This window comes from Rhipicephalus microplus, chromosome X, assembly GCF_043290135.1.
Source record: "Rhipicephalus microplus isolate Deutch F79 chromosome X, USDA_Rmic, whole genome shotgun sequence".
Lineage (NCBI taxonomy): Eukaryota > Metazoa > Arthropoda > Arachnida > Ixodida > Ixodidae > Rhipicephalus > Rhipicephalus microplus.
In genome coordinates, this window is record NC_134710.1 from 134,996,963 (window position 1) to 135,014,807 (window position 17,845).

The 17,845-nt window shown below is 44.8% G+C and overlaps 2 protein-coding genes across 2 annotated transcripts in view; one reads left to right on the forward strand and one right to left on the reverse strand.

The window, feature by feature from the left end:
• LOC142761753 (complement C4-B-like) overlaps positions 1–1,334 on the reverse strand; it is a 17,347-nt gene extending 16,013 nt beyond the window's left edge. Inside the window, exon 1 of the mRNA XM_075877787.1 lies at positions 1,182–1,334. The gene's annotated coding sequence lies outside the window, so the exon portion shown is untranslated. The remainder of the gene's footprint in view (positions 1–1,181) is intronic.
• LOC142775773 (uncharacterized) overlaps positions 1–15,055 on the forward strand; it is a 23,793-nt gene extending 8,738 nt beyond the window's left edge. Inside the window, exon 2 of the mRNA XM_075877788.1 lies at positions 13,659–15,055. Coding sequence (XP_075733903.1) covers positions 13,814–14,290 — 477 coding nt within the window. The 5' untranslated portion in view covers positions 13,659–13,813 and the 3' untranslated portion in view covers positions 14,291–15,055. The remainder of the gene's footprint in view (positions 1–13,658) is intronic.
• The last annotated feature ends 2,790 nt before the right edge of the window (positions 15,056–17,845 follow it).

Genomic DNA, 17,845 nt, shown 5'->3' on the forward strand with positions numbered 1-17,845 from the left:
GTAACAACTGTGAACCAGTTGAGCTTACAATAACCCCTGCCTCTTGAATTTGATTGAGGAAGGCACCCGGAGTGGGATTTGTGCTTTTTAAGTCAAGTTCTCTCTCTGTGTTTCTTCTTGCTTTTCTTCAACACTGACCGTATTATTTATCTTCTTTGTTGCTTATAAAACAAGCAATTATATTGAAGTAACTTGTTTCATGTAATGCAATGCACATAATTTTGTATCATTCCGATCACCCTATTAGTTTTGCATCATTTTTTGTTTGTGTATATAGCTAAATATACGTGTGTAGCTGAACGCTGTTTCTGTATAGCTTAACATTTTGTATAGTTCACTATTATTATTGTCATTTACATTTTGTATTGCATCTGTTGTGAACTGGGTGGCCAAAGGCCCCCGGGAGGCAACTGTATACTCTAAAATGTTTTCGGGAGTAAATGGACAGTTAACCTGAAAAGGGACGAACTCTGTGCAAACGTTCGCACATGAGACGACAACAAAGACGCTTTCCTCTCTTGTGAGAAGGAAGCGCCCTTTTCTGAGTAACTGCAGAAATGTACGCACCGTGTGCAAATAACCTATCGGTGCCTACATAGCACAGTTTCCTTCCAGACGGTGCCGCAGCATGGCGGGCTTGGTGTCGTAGTTGTTAGTGCACGCGCATGCTGACTCCATGGTCGTTAATTTTAACTTCGTGTGTTTCCTGTCAATTTTCTGAAGTTCATTTCTGAACGTGATGCCTGTAAATCAATTGTACATGCCTGTATAGACCTTACAATGCTGGTTAACTAAACCAAGAACTTTTTTTCTTGCGTAGAAAGTAACTGCGGCTCCTTTGAAGAGTATTGAGAAGGTTCAACTGTTAGGAGTAACCGTGATGGGGGGAGGGGGCGGTGTAACCACTCGACCCTTCACAGTTACCGTCGAAATGGAGGGATGGCTGTGACAGCTCCCCTAAAAATGCAACCTTGATGTAACTTTTCTTCTTTACTTCTTAAAGTGTAGCCTTAAGTTCAAAGTAGCCTTGAGAAAGAGTAGTCTCAAGACTCCTCAGACAAGACCTGAAATAAATAGAAATCGAAGAAAGGGGGGAACACGGTGTGCGTTTGCGTACATTCTCTGCGTAAATTTTTGTCTGAGTAAGCAATCGTCTTCAAGGGTAGCTTATGTTCACTTACCTGTGCTGACGGTAGATGACCAGTGAAAGAAACTCGTTGGACTACTCCGGGAAGTATGGAGTGTTACAGTCACTGTCTTTGGACCACCGTCTACCATGACCGCGAACGTTTCATTAGTCCCCACTCGGAAGACATTGGGTGCCACTACGAAACAGTTCCTGAAAAAAAAAAAAAGAATCCCGCCAGGTTAAACGTGCCGGCCACACTTGAATTCACAATTGGCGCACAAAGTCAAATGAATGGAAACTGTCTTGCAACACGGTGAGACAGTCAGACCCGGCTCTCGAGAATTGCAATAGACAGTGGACAAGCCACGGTCAAGACCTTGAGCTTTTGTTCTGTAGTGACAACAAAGAACGTTATTTAGGAGTTGGCCTTTATTAGAGATGGTATCTTATACCATCGGAAGATGTGCCCATGGGGCAGGAACTACTTACTAGGGTTCGAACTTTTATTTCCGGTGTGTCGTATGCTCCAGAAGCTGTATAGTGGGTCATCTTGGAGCCTCCAGAACGTACTACCGTGTCTGACAACTCTTTTTTTTTGTCCTACCTCTAAAGGTCGGTACATCGTTAGGTGCCTTCCTGGGAGTCTTGCCATCACCAGAAAAAGACAGCGGCAGCCCTTTCCGATCCCTTCAGCGTATCGATATACCCTTTTCTTCCCCAAGTGTCGCGGTTGATGTCTACTCGTCTGAGTAATAGGTACTGCGTCACTTAACCGCACTTTTCGCCCTCTTTCGTTTCAAGAAGCCCCCCCCCCCCCCCCCCCCCTGAGCCCTTTTACAGCGGTGCTGTATATGGAGCGAAGCCCACCACTACAAGAGCTGGCGCTCCCATCAGCGGAAAGAACTCGGCATGCAGGATCAGTGGCAGCGTCGTCGGCTTCGAGAGCGTCAACGCGCTGACAACTAAATTTTCTAATGCCACATGAGCTGTAATTCTGAGTAAGTAAGAAGGAAGCAAGGGGAAACTACTCGCTCGGAAAACCAATAAATGTAGAGTGAGACGCCATTTTAGTAAATATATTAATAAAACGTCTAAGGCCTTAAACCAGAAAATAAATTTTGCTGACGACGTGCCTACGTCAGCGTAGAAGCAAGCTTTTTTTTTTCAAGGAATCACTTTGGAAAAAATTTGATTTCTTTTACAGTAGAACGGTGACTTTTGACTTTATTTGTGTACACAATTTTGAATGCTCACATATACTTCTACCATGCTATCGTGTAATGAAGGCTTCATTCTGGTATGCCAACGGTTCAGGCCACCATAAATAAGAACGTGCGGTAAGTCGGCGAACTAGAGTTAGCAGCTATGAGAGAGGATCTGCGCGAGGTTTAGAAAGCGTAAGGCCTCCCTTCAGCCGTACATTGCCCCTTTGGTAGTTTGGCCGCACGTGATTGCTTTACAGTAAACCATTAAAGTGGTAGTTCCTTTGCCCGGCTATCAATATGCACTGATCACCGTCACCGCAGCCGAGATTCGATCCAGCGATCTTCGGGAAGTGATAACGTTATGCTCTTGGTGACGTAGCAAACCCTGTGGCTCCACTTAAGGAGTACATAGTGACGGACAAGAAGGAGTTAGAAAATCACCGCGCGGCGGATCAAACCGAATACGGACCGCTGGAAGAACTCTTTTCGCGATTAGCGGAGGGTTCACCCCTCGCGACCATGACAGTCCAGATTGAATTAAATTGCGCAATGAACTCGCGCCTTGCACATTTATCGGAGGCTAAAAATCGCTGGTTAAGAGGTGGCGCATACAGTAGCTCAATAGTTGCAGCGTAAGCACATAGCACTTTTCAAAGAATAAATGAAATATAGTCAGGGGGCGCTTCATCGGCAGTGGATTGAAGTTTGCTCAAAATTAGATGGGAAGATACGCACTAGAGTCAAATGGAACCTCTTGAAGGTACTCCTCGATGAGACTATAATTTGAAACAAATCAGAGGTTGTTAATTGGCCGATTAGTCCAGGAACATAGGAACAATGAGGTAGATTACGCGACTGTATTTAAGAAAATGGCAGAGTGATACCTGCCGATCGGCAGGTATCACTCTGCCAATTACTCGGACTACCGGGGAGGGCCACTGGGAAAAATCGGCTCATCCTTCACGAACAATGAGATTGAATAGGTGGCTAATACGCTAAAAGGTCGCTCAGTTCCAGGATCTGACCGAATTACGAGCACGCTGCTACGTAATATTCACGGTTGTTCCATCGCTAAGTTAACCAGGTCAAACTTCTCTAGGCGGAAAGCCGCGTGCTGGATGCCTGGTGGACCACCACGTTGGTACCCATTGCCAAACTGAGCAAGCAACTCGCCAGAGAAGCTATACGTCCCGTCTCACTCTCATCTTGAGTGGGCAAGGTGATGGAGCATGCGGTACACAACGAGGACTCCAGGTGTATCGAGAATAAAAAGCTTTTTTTACACAACATGGTAGGCTTCCGGCTGGGCCTCTCTACCCAGAATGGGATTAAAATGCAAATTATAGGCCGAGCAACCCAAGATGTTCGGGGACTATTGACCCTTGATCTTGCGAAAGCCTTAGACACAATTTCCCATAAGTTCGTCCAAGAGGCGGTCAAAAGCACGTGGTTGGAACCAAAGCTCACCGCCTATGTTCAAGCTTTCTTCAGGGACCACGAAGAAACCATAAAGATTGGGGGATCGACATCAACGGCCTTCACTGTGGGTGCGAAGAACACACTCAAGGAGCGGTAATTTCACCTCTCTTGTTTAACATAGCCCTGGAAGGTCTCTCTGAGCGTCTTTCCACTGTAGCCAATACCAACCATGCACTATTAGATGCGAAGCAGCTGGTGGTCCGGCTACATTGTGTGGCCACCCTTAATGCACATGCGCAATAGCTGCCCCAAGCACCGCCAGAACGCGTTCACGCGCTAGCGCGTTCGGGTCTCTGTAAGGGGCAAAGTAAGACGCTGTGTTCTCTCTAAGCAATCATGCTCTCTCTTACGCTCTCTCAGCAATCATGTGATGGCGTCAGGCAACAAGATTCTGCGAACACGCAATGAACGTACACGCTCTCGCGTGGCGTGCTTCAACAAGAGTTCGGGACGAGAAAGCCAGCAAAAAGTATACAGTGAATTCATGGTATGCTCCATCTGTAAGGGCCGCGCTACATTGGGCAAAGTGCCCGTGATAAACGGAACTATGTCGACCCATGTGCTGCTACGCGTGCTGTTCATGGTTCCCGTTAGTCGGAGATGGTGTTACTTTTTATTCTGACGTCATTACTGTCTGGTGCATGAGAGGTTCGGAGGCTGAGCGAAAGAATGTGCTCCAGTCGGCACAAGTTTTCTGGAGGGTATACATGGGGCTTCGCCTTTCCCCCTCCAAATTGGAGTTTCTTCTCTAACTGGTTCGACCTGGGAGAAAACCCCACTAAACAATCGATCAGGTGCAGAGTGCGCTAACCAAAAGGCAGGGTCAGTCGAGCCAGTGGTATACCAACTCTCTCGCGAGTGGGGGAAAACAATCTACCTCACTCGTCAGGCGGATATATATATATATATATATATATATATATATATATATATATATATATATATATATATATATATATATATATATATATATATATATATATATATATATATATATATATATATATATATATCACGAAGTGGATTTGAAAATGTGATGTTGAGTTAGGGTAAGATTATCCGAAGTGAAGAAGACGCACGCACGAAGTGGATTTATGAACGTTTCGGCCGCGGGTCCAGCCTTAATCAGATGAAGGCTGGACCCGCGGCCGAAACGTTCATAAATCCACTTCGTGCGTGCGTCTTCTTCACTTCGGATAATCTTACCCTAACTCAACATCACATTTTTGGTATATATATATATATATATATATATATATATATATATATATATATATATATATATATATATATATATATATATATATATATATATATATATATATATATATATATATATATATATATATATATATATATATATATATATATATATATATATATATATATATCAGCTTTTTAATGAAGACGAACATGCTGTAGACCCGTGTGTTCAAGAAATTTAGGTGCACCTTAAAGAATCCCAGATGGTCAAAATTTTCAGGGCCTTCCACTACGGCGTCTCTCATAATCATATGGGGGTTTCGGGACGTTGAGCTCTAAATATCAATCAATCACCTCGTGACCGTTCAGTCAGCATGCGTGTACACTAACCACTACACCACACCACGCGCTACAGAACCACTTCAAGTGAAACAGGCTTGTGTAGGCACTGATGAGTGGTTTGCGCATGGTGCGAACATTCCTGCAGTTACCCAAAACAACGGGTTCTTTGATCTACAATGAGGTAAGTGTCCTTCCTGATGGTTCCTTGTTCTTTTTCGCACATTGTGTCTTTTGGGGGAGAAAATAGCCCTTTTCCTAGTAACTGCCCTGTTACTCCACAAAAAGTGTGCCCGCTCTTTAGCTATACGTACATGATTATTCCGCAACTTCGTAACGCTAATCTCTCGAGATACAAAGTGGAAGACTTCATTACTAGTGATAGTTATTGAGGCTGCAGAAAAGGTGCATAATTTAACATAGGATAGCCAGACCCCCGTGCGAACGGCGGGTTTACCGTAAAAATTGTTGTGTTCGTTGCGTACACCAAGCAATACGTGCCATAGAAAATATATTAGGCAGGGCTAACGTGGTTATAACTAGGAATAAACTCCGGGATGAGACGCATGTTTGCCGAAGTATCACAAAGAAAATTGATTGATATGTGGGGTTTGACGCCCCAAAAGTCCCCAAATGAATATGAGTAACGCCGTAGTGGAGGCCTCCGGAAATTTCGACCACCAGGGTTTCTTTAACGTGCCTCCAAATCTGAGCACACAAGCCTACAGCATTTTCACCTCCATCGAAAATGCGGCCGCCGCTGCCGGGATTCGATCGCGTGACCTTCGGGTGAGCAGCCGAAAACCTTAGACCAACGTGGCGGGGCACAAAAGCAATTAGGATGTTTCAAATTTACTAAATACATTGCACTTTACCATTAAAGTTGCGCCTGCATCTGCGAATAACCTAAATTATTAGAAAGAATTGAGCTTTCTCCATTGGGAGACTTTGCATGAATCTGGCTGTCGTAACAATGAACTTCACATATTCGGAAAATAAACAATATTATACTGCCACATACAGCTTTATCGGAAATGTTGAAATATGTTCGTCTATTTGGATCATATATGCATCTTCTCAACAGTCGCCAGGAATTGTGTTGTCATATATCCTGATATGGGTGAAAAACTGGGGGAATATACCGCCGCGTCACAAACAGTCAAATTCACTTCTCATGGGATTGCCGCTAAAAGCAACAATTGCAACACAAACGCCAGGAAGTCTGAATGAGTATTTTCGTTGACGCAGTCTTGACGTGGCTCAAGTTAAAATTAAACAACCTTCGCCTCGATTAGCCAATGACTGGTCTCGTACCCCATGTGTATCGTACAGGTAATCAGCAGCAAAGAAAATTAATTTATGAGGTGGCTATCAATATAGACTGGTAGTAGTTATCAGTGCGACAGCACTGTTGCTACGATTCTACACGAAGATAGAGTGTGACAATGAGAATTCCCACACAAACCCTAAACCGCGCTTCGCCTCAATAATTTCGGTGCAATGAACCTCCAAAATAATTGCGAGATAAACATGCAACTGAACAATGTGCTGAGTGAGCAAGTACACGAAAAAAAAAACAGACACAACAGCGGTGGTGGTAATTTATAGGGCGAGTGCGCACAAGATATTTTGCGAGACTCGATAATTCAAGCGAGCCGGATCTTGGCACAACAGCAAAAACAGTGTCCGTAGGTAGTGGATTCATCCGACACAAATGGAGGGTAACCCTTCTTATCTTCTATAGAGATCACTTATCAACACCTCACCAAATTATGTAAATATTGTGCCTGGCGTCTCTTAAAATCTGCTGATTATGCGTCTATGAGTGTTGTATCCGAAAAGAAGTCCGTTTTTGCTTTTCCCACCGTTTAATTGCGGCTAAAGTGGGCAGGAATGTAATCAGTCATCGGGGCTATCAGCGCGACATAGACCTTTTCACCCCTTTCACATATTGCTTACGATGGAGCACGCGATTCTGCAGAAGTAAAAGCGAACATTTATTGTTTTACCAGGAACATTAGCGATTCTGTTCTCATCATTCATGTGCAGCTTGAGACGAGCAGAAAGCGAACGCGAACAGCGAACCGGTGCACAAGGCGAGCGCATCATCATGTAGGCTTGCGACGGCTGGCATCGGAGAGTCCGTGCCGTGACGTCACCCATGCCTCCCACCAGAAGGCGCCACTCAACCTTCTCGGGGCTATGCGGTGAATAAAATCGTTAGCGAGTAGCCCGCTCATCAGCAACACTTTTCTTCCTGTGTCTGGCTCAAAATTTAAACACGTTTTCCTCTAAACTGTACACAACATTATAAGACTTGTAGTGCTTAACTTTAAGAGCTTTCTTAATTAAATGCAAAAGAGTCTTCCCAGACTCTTACAAAAAAAAATCGTGCTATAGAATTATAATTGAAGTGACCGGAAGATTCTTGCGAAGCAACACGTACTGCTGCTAATGTAATCGTGAAATCGGTTAAAAGGGCGAACTGAATAGCCAGCACCGCAACCACATTTGACGTTTCGCGATTATTAGGGCTTATTTGAAAAGCAGTTCTGAGGCCTGGAGTGGCTCTGTGCTAGAATACTTGATTGCCTACGTCGGCGAACTCATTCAAGAGTAGACTCAGTTTGGGTGGTGAGTTCAAGCGAGTCAGTCCGGGTGAATAATAATTTCGTGAGTTTGAGGCCGAGTGAGTTCGGCTCAGGAAAAATTTGCTCCGTCGGTGTCAAAGTGATTCCAACGGGCAATATGTATTTCTTGAGTTAGTCTGAGTTCTATATATTTTTCGCCGACCTGTAGGCAAATCTGCTCACCTTCAGCATTATTATCAGCCTTACATGGATTCACGTCTACGCTCATGCCCACTGACACGTATTATAACGCAGCCTCATTATTATAGCCATTTCAACATTTATCGATCACAGGAATATATTACGTAGAGGTGTGCCTTGACCTCCCATTCAAAATTTTCCAGGAAAACTTTCGACAAATATAACTCATGTTGTAAAGATTTCAAGGAAAGTCACTTTTCTGATTTGCGAGTAGCCACAACACGTGTTTGGAGGTATTATCTAGAAAAGGCGCCAAGAACGGCAGCATTTACGTGTGACATCAGTGTTAAAGGGGCATTAAGTTCGAAAGCAAACTGACGTGAGGGTGAAAGCTCAATATATGACAGCGTCTAAAACGACAATATTATCAACCGCCGTGCCTACTTACCGAGAAATAAAGATAAACGCACAATAACACATGCGCCACGGTAGGAAATGAACCCGATGACCTCATAGTTTAAGCTTACGGTTATTCACTAGTAATAAAACTTGCTGAATTCAATAAAGAACCTTCCGTTCATCAAGAGACGCTACAAAATGCTGCTTGTTCGTTTCTGTTTAATTCATGAAAAAAAAAACCGCCGACGTTACTTTGCGGAAGGACGCGAATGGTTAAAAAGTTGAATTTTTGCCTGATTAAACTGTACAGGCAGTTTCATCAAGCCGGGCCAAGTTGAACCAGGCACGTCTGCCGTCTCTGAGCCAATGGCAGGAAATTGATCAATGGCCACTGTTGGAGCTGTGCCTCTCTCTGCTTTAGTTCTTCTGCTAAAAAAGTGGCGGAACCAGAGGGCGGGGATGGTAGGGGCGATTGCACCCCCCCCCCCCAAAGCCTGTCAGCACTCCCTCCCCATCTCTTCGGTGCTTGCTATCCATCTCCTATCACCAATTAGCAGAAATGAGAGGGACTACTATGAGCACCATTTATGAGTATTTATGTTATTACAAGGTTTTCGTGGTAATAAAAACAAAACAGTAATGACCACGCCCGTTTTTCAGGTGTTAATTCAAGTGACCTCCCCCCTAAAATGGGTGCCTGGATCCGCCCCTGCGCTACAGTGTTGGTGGCCGCGCAATAATGCCGGGCAACGTTGTGCCCGGGAACGGTGACATGAGACGTTCTGTTTGAGGCGCGTAATTTGAACTTCACTAGCCCAAAGTGGACGACTGAAACGTCATTTTATTTCAGAAAAAGCACTTCATTGGCACAAATGTAACACTACGACTTTTCTGGAACGCTGTTTCAGCAATCAAATTCGACCTAATAGTTGCCTGTGTCTTTTTAAGAATTTTACGCCAGAATCGAGAAAGGTAAATTTAGGCTAACGTTCGGACTCATCAGTCAACTCATTTGGACTCATTCAGACCAAGATCGAGCCTTGAGTCTGAGCTAGTCTGGGTGGACATTGTTTTGGATAGCTTGAGCGCGAGTGAATCTGGTTGAAAGTTTTCATGAGGGTGAGTCTGAGTGAGACAGGCTCAGGAAAATTCAGGCGAGTCTGAGTCGTTGTAAACCCTGAGCGAAAAATATATTTATGATTGTGAGCTCCACAAGTTTTGCCGGCTTACGCTTTATTGTCACGCAGAAGGGTGCACAGCCCTTGATTTCTGCTGGCACCCTGATTACCATTATCTATTCTCGCCAGTTCATTATATAAACTGTGAATAACCCTTGGTGTACTCGCCCATGCATGGTATACTGGTGTATGTGCCACAAGTGTGTCTTGCGGAAAGGGTTTTGATGGTATGTCGTTTTTTATTGGTGCAAGGGCCATACTTGGCCAAAGAGCGCCAGAAAAAATTACAACAAAATCGCAATTAAGTGTGGTTTGCGATGACATGTTGGAGATGCAAACTATGAGACTGTTACGTGGCTGTATGTGGGCCTATGCTAAGAGAACTTGTTGTTGGGCTAGTTGCTAGAGCATTTCGAAAAGTTAATTAGAGCGCGAAAACTTGACACGATCACTCACACACGCACACACCCACGCATGAAACACACAGCGCTCACTTCCAACTGATTTATTCATTGCTCGAAGGCTTGAATAAATACAGGACACATTGTGCGCCCACACACAAAAGAAGGCCAACAGCATACATTATCAAAACGTACAGTTAATCAATGTCATAGCTTTAGAGCGATAAACTGAAGTTCGCTTGGTAACAACAAAATTGAAGGGGCGCTTACACAGTGATATATATATTTTTCAATGAAAAAGGCTTCTAACACTTCACGTGCAGTTTTACTTGCGCTTCTGCCCAGAATTTTCGTTTCAGAAAATCGTGCGCCACAACCACACGAGATGACATGCGCAACAAGGTGCGCATACTTGTCATCTCTTTTCGTTAATTTTTGTGCGTGTTTCCTTAATCGGTCATTGATACACCGTTCGGTTTGGCGAATGTTCACTTTTCCGCAGGATAAGGGTATGGAGTACACAACCCCCATGGAACACTTACCAAGGGCCCTCTCATGTTTCTTCTGACAGCCGCGCTTCTTTCTATCGCACACACTTTGGCACAGTCTTCCAACTTTTTCTGGTGCGGAAAACGCCATCGGTACGCCGTGCCTGGCCGCGACTTTCTTAAGGTTGTGCGAGACCTTATGGATATATGGCACAACTTGTGGCCTAAGCCTTAAAGGCTGGGTAGCAGTCATCGCTTCCCGTGTTCCACGTTTAAACTTCTGCAGAAGTGATTCAGTAACGGCCGTAATGACCGATCGAGGGAACCCAGCAGCCTCTAGTCGGCTCACCTGATTAAGGACAATAATTTGATGCTGTGTGGGCACGACCTTTTTAGCGCTGATTCTAAACAAAGAGACGCAACGCCCCTCTTCACAATCTTTGAGTGGGCAGAGTCGTACGGCAACAGCTGCTTCTCAACACGAGGATGATAAGACCAGCAAATATGCTCATCGTTCCACGTGAGGCTTAAGTCTAAAAACTGCAGACAAGCTTCTTGAGGCGATTCGAGAGTAAAGGAAAGCCCTCGTCCAAGTCTTATAAAAACGTTTAAAATAAAATCACGGGATGTAAGGTCACCCTGTTTATCTAAAAGCATTAAAAATGGTCAACGTACCTAAAAACCTTTAAAACCTTCCCCCCTTTAAAAGCATTGTCCAAATCTCTATCTACATCCGCTAAAAAATATCGCAAAGGACCGGGGCGACAAAGAAATCAATGCAGATTCCTTGCCGCTGAAGAAAGGGCTCTTCGTCAACCATAGTAAAAGTTGCATTCAGATGAAATTCTAAAAGCGATAAAAAATTATCTCCATTAACGCCCGCGTCATTGATAAAATCATCGTCACCAATCTCTGCTATGCAGGATTTTACAGAGGCTAGTAGCTTGTCATGCGGCACGGAATAATACAGATCTACAACATCCACAGAAAACGACGAAAAGCTGGTTGACGAAAAGCCCTTTCTTCAGCGGCAAGGAATCTGCATTGGTTCCTGTGTCGCCCCGGTCCTTTGCAATATTTTTTTAGCGGATGTAGATAGGGATTTGGACAATGCTTTTAAAGGGGGAAAGGTTTTAAAGGTTTTTAGGTACGTTGACGATTTTTAATTTTTTTAGATAAACAGGGTGACCTTACATCCCGTGATTTTATTTTAAACGTTTTTATAAGACTAGGACGAGGGCTTTCCTTTACTCTCGAATCGCCTCAAGAAGCTTGTCTGCAGTTTTTAGACTTAAGCCTCACGTGGAACGATGAGCATATTTGCTGGTCTTATCATCCTCGTGTTGAGAAGCAGCTGTTGCCGTACGACTCTGCCCACTCAAAGATTGTGAAGAGGGGCGTTGCGTCTCTTTGTTTAGAATCAGCGCTAAAAAGGTCGTGCCCACACAGCATGAAATTATTGTCCTTAATCAGGAGAGCCGACTAGAGGCTGCTGGGTTCCCTCGATCGGTCATTACGGCCGTTGCTGAATCACTTCTGCAGAAGTTTACACGTGGAACACGGGAAGCGATGACTATTACTCAGCCCTTAAGGATTTGGCCACAATTTGTGCCATATATCCATAAGGTCTCGCACAACCTTAAGAAAGTCGCGGCCAGGCACGGCGTACCGATGGTGTTTTCCGCACCAGAAAAACTTGGAAGACTGTGCCAAAGTGTGTGCGATTGAAAGAAGCGCGGCTGTCAGAAGAAACATGAGAGGGCCTTTGGTAAGTGTTCCATGGGGGTTGTGTACTCCATACCCTTATCCTGCGGAAAAGTGAACATTGGCCAAACCGAACGGTGTATTAATGACCGATTAAGGGAACACGCCCAAAATATAACGAAAAGAGATGACAAGTATACGCACCTGGTTGCGCATGTCATCTCATGTTGTTGTGACGCACGATTTTCTGAAACAAAATTTCTGGCAGAAGCGCTAGTAAAACTGCACGTGAAGCGTTAGAAGCCTTTTTCATTGAAAAAAATAAAGATCACTGTGCAAGCGCCCCTTCAATTTCGTTGTTACCAAGCGAACTTCAGTTTATCGCTCTAAGGCTATGACATTGATTAACTGTACGTTATGATAATGTATGCTGTTGGCCTTCTTTGGTGTGTGCGCACGATGTGTCCTGTATATATTCAAGCCTTAGAGCTATGAATAAATTGGTTGGAAGTGAGCGCTGTGTGTTTGATGCATGGGTTTTTGCGTGTGTGAGTGATCGTGTCAAGTTTTCGCGCTCTAATTAACTTTTCAAAATGGGCCTATACTCCACGTCCTAAGGCGCGTAAAACATATAAGTATTTAAAGTCGTGAGGGTGACATGAATGCTCGTAACACAGATCAATGACAGTGGTCTGGCGGAAAGGTTGGGGCGACGTACGCCACGAGATTTGGACATCATACATGTCATGACCAGCGAGACATAATCGTCAAACCATCCTACCCCTCCCCCCACGCTAAATTTTGTTTAACCCAAGTTAAGGAGGTGAGGACGACAGCATCCCTAAGTAGGCGGCTAAATATATACATAGATAGATAACCAGATATGCAGATAGACATGCTATAAGTGGCTGCAGTAAGTAAAATGCTTTGCATTTAGAAATTGTGGGTCTCCGGCGGTACTAGGAATCGAAGTCGGTCTCTCCAGCACTGGAAGCAAATACTCTAACCACTCGGCTACTATGCACTATGGTTGGGGAAGTGGTAGCTGAGGGAACATCCACAGGAAACTTGACAAAGAGGCGGGCGACAGGCAATGAAGATCTATAGGAGGGTGGGAGCTGACACTTAACCTGCTCCCCCCCCCCCCATGTCTAGATCCGCCACTGTTACAGCATATTTCAGACATTAAGTGAGAAACACGGGGGCAATCAAATGAATTTTATTGCACAACATTGTGCCTAGCAGAAGAGGCCCTTTAAATCTCGCCACTTTTTCAAAAGAAAAAAAAAGAAAACTGCCAATTAATCATTTCCTGGCTCTGCTAGATCAGTCCTATTAGCTTCGCCTACTTTTTCTTCCCAGCCTTGGATGTCTTGCCCATCCTAGTGCGCCTCCCGCGCACAGACGATGACCGGCTGCTCGGGGCCATCCGTGCCTTCCCGTGCCTCCCACCGTGCCTCGAGGACGAGCGACTACGGGTGTGGCGTCGCTTCTTACCACGCTTCGAGCGCCGGCTCATGGTCGAAGAAGACGTAATGGACCGGACATGGCGGTGGCTCCTGGTGCGCCTTTTCCGTGGGTGGCTTGCTTCCGACAACGCAGAAGAGCTCCCACGGCCTCGATCTTTACGAGCGGGTCCGACATGGCGACTGTGCGATGAGTGCCTAGACCGACCACGGCTCACCTTCTTGGATGGGCGACGCTTTGGCCCCTCGCTTGCCGTGTCATTTGGGCTTTTCGAAGACGAGCTTCGGGAGCGCTTCGTACGGCGGATTCTCGGGGCCTTGGCTGCCACTTCTTTGCTGGCAGCAAGGATTTCTGCCTCTGGTGGCGTCACTGCCGTGGCCTTGCGCAACTTTCGAGCCGGCGTGGGTGCAATAGGCGTCGGTGCAAGCGGCCCATCCGACGAGGTCTTTGGCGGTCGGCCACGTGGACGCTTGGTAGCTGCAGCCTCGTTGGAAGGACCAGCCGCATTCTGGTCAGCCGCAGCTTGACGCTTCCCTCGCCCGGCCTTTGGCGGAACGCCGTTGGCCTCCGCCTGTTCCTGCACCATGGCGTCGTCGCTCCGGGACTCGTTCTCGCCTCAGTCGTCGAACGTGAAGAGCCCGCCGTGCTCTTCAGCCTTGGAGCTCACCGGCAAGCGGGCGCCAATAGACGACGGCTTTGGTGGAACAGCGGCGAGAGCGCGAGGCGTGCAGCCAGCTGGTCTGAGCCCCTGCCACTGATTGAGGCCCCGTTTTGTTCTCGTGCACCGCGTGCATGTATTTCATCTTTCTTGCTTGCTTGTTCCTATTGTCTTGTCTCATACCCATTGTGGGGGATTCGGCAATAAATTGGCGCGGATTTTAATACCGAATACGAATTTTTAAATTTTGATCAAGAAAAAAATTATTATTCTCGTGGAAATCTTTATAGCAGGTGTCCCTAATAAAAGACACTGGACTTGAATTCTATTGAATTGACAATAAAAATATTGCGTTCTGCTAATCCACACCGCCGTGGACATCTGCAATAGAAGCATAGACAAGTTTACCTAAAACAATTTTATTTATTTAGGAACTGTATTTAGTGCTGTTCGACGAGTTGAATTTTGAGATAATTATTGCAGGGCATTTGGTAATCCTGGAGCGTAACTATATTGTAATAACAATAGGTGCTTCACTACTACGGCGGACTAGGAAGAAAGGAGAAAGAAAAAAAGGCACGAACTAAGCACTGGGAGAGAGAAAGAGAAATAAATGTTTATTTCGAAACATTGTTCCGAGCGATTGGCGGTATCACTCTAAGGTGTGATTTCTTGCTTCGACTGCCCTGTTTACAGTCGAAGATATAAATCAGATAGCCCGATAGAAAGAGAACCGAGAAATAGAGTGAGTGGAACAAAGAAATATTTAACGCGAAAAGAAAGGTAGAAAGAAGAGAAAGAGAAAAAGAAATGAGCAACATGGGCGTCGACAGAAGGTTCAAAAGAGGAACTCGCCCCCCTAAAGCCTTACGAGCAATTCCTCCAGCCCACCGTGCCGCCCCCCCCCCCTTAACAAGAGACACCACTGCTCTCCACCTCCCCTAGAGCGATGCATCTGCAGTTTTCACACCCGAAGACACAGTCCTGCCGACGTCCATTACGGGCAACGGATACGATAGAAACAGATAGGGTTGTTATACCAAAGTCATTGAGTGCTTCAAGGACTCAGGTTACACAAAGTATAAAGATCACTCCTTAGAAAACATACGTGGCCACTCTGCAACGACCTAAATGTCTTTTTAACTGTGTGTGGCTTCAACTCAAACTTTGCGATGAGAGGGCAACCCTTTAAACTGTGATCAAGCCATCTGTTGCTATCCTCGAACGATACATGCGCGTACTGTGGTTGCCCAGGCACAGTCCTTCAATGTACGCATTCACTGCACACGGCATGCAGCCCCACTGGCCTCTTCTCCTCGTATCTCTATATGCCTATTGCACGGCAAAATATGGTCGGCGCATTTTTTTTTCTTTGAGCACGATCGTCGGTACCCTCGAACCCACTCACTCGCACATAAATTAGGGGATGCGGGATGCCACGATAATTGATATATGGCAGTGTTAGGCGACATGACGGTGACAGCGACGGCGAAAATGCACCCGGAGTCTCCTTGTAAATGCTATATCGCAATAAAACACCAACAGAAAGAAAAAGTATAGCACGTCGCTTTGTATAGTATCGCGTTTTGTTTTTGTTGCACGAAAATGCACTCCATGCAGGCTTGATCTGAGTTCTTCAACTTCATTAAATCAGGAAAAAAGCTTCGCCTCACCGCGGTGGTCAATTGCTAAGGTACCCGGCTGATGACCCGAAGGTTGCGGGTTGGAATGCTGGTTGCGGCGCCTGCATTTTCTATGGAGGCGAAAATGTCCCGTGTGCTCAGATTTGGGTGCACGTTAAAGTACCCCAGGTGGTCGAAATTTTCGGAGTCCTCCACTATGGCGTCTCTCATAATCATATGGTGGTTTTGTGACGTTTAACCCCAGTTATCTATCTATCAGAAACAAAGCTTCAAATTTCTGTGATGCTTTTTCTGTAACGCAATCGCAATATTGAATAGAATAAAGTGATAGCGTTAAGAGCTTCTTTCGCAGAATTCGCGCTATCACCACGTTGATTCAGGTTGCAAGACTGCCGAATGGTGTGACGGAATAAACTGCAGAGTAACACGATTGTAACAGATGCAAATTAGAACAACTGTCTTCTATGCGTGGTGCAATTTAACCTGCGCCTTAGAGAAAACTGGTTTACTGCCACAGAATCATGCCAGCGCTTAGAACTGGTTCGGCAAAAAAATAAAATAATTAAGGAAAAGCTTGAAGGAACAGCGGAACGGGGCGACGTTCTATGTTTCTCTTTTTTTCGTTTTTTTTCTATGTTACAGCAGGACCATCGCGTTGATCACGTTTTACGCACTTGATTTTTTTCTTTACAACCTAAAGCATTATATTAGGGTTTAGTATAGTGCCTAAAGTTTCTACATACGGCGTCTAAAACGACATTATTATCAACCGCCGTGCCCTACTTACCGAGACATAAAGATAAACGCGGAATAACACATGCGCCGCGGTAGGAAATGAACCCGATGACCTCATAGTTTAAGCTTACGGTTATTCACTAGTAATAAAACTAGCTGAATTCAATAAAGAATCTTCCGTTCATCAAGGGACGCTACAAAATGCTGCTTGTTCGTTTATGTTTAATTCACGAAAAAAAAAAAACCGCCGACGTTACTTTGCGGAAGGACGCGAATGGTTAAAAAGTTGAATTTATTTTATTTATTTATTTATTTATACAATACTGCAGGCCACAAATGGGCTCAAGCAGGAGTGGGGGTGTTACAGAGCCGTTAGAACAATTATACAATCTTTAGCGAGGTAAAAACAATAAACAGGACAATACAAAATATTTTCAAAACACTGTAAAATATTAATACAAAATTTTACAAGTCAAACATTTGATCAATAGATTTCAGCACATTGTCAGATGAAAGAATTTCATGCGGGAGGATATTCCAGTCGGTTATAGTGCGGTGAAAAAAAGATTACTTAAAATTGTTAGTGCGCGCTGTGATAGGCGAGAACTTTGCAGAATGGTAATTCCTGGTGGGACGCGATGATAACGGAGTCAGGAAGGCCGATGTTTCGAGTCTGATATTCCCGTGTGATAATTGGAAAAGAAATTTTAGCCTATTCATTTTGCGTCGAGATTCCAAAGTAGGAATTTTATTCATCTGCATTAGTTCTGTCGGGGAGTCATAACGGCGGTATCGGTTGTAAATGAAGCGGACGGCTAATCTTTGGATTTTTTCGAGATTGTCAATGTCTTTTGTTGTATGTGGATCCCAGACACTTCATGCGTATTCAAGGCATGGTCGTACTATTGTGTTATACGCAAGAAGCTTTATGTTCGCAGGCGAATTTTTCAGTTTATGTCTTAGTAAGCCTAGTTTTCGTCGTGCTGAGGCGCATACATTAAGAATGTGGGAGGACCATGTTAAATTACTAGTAATTGTAACGCCAA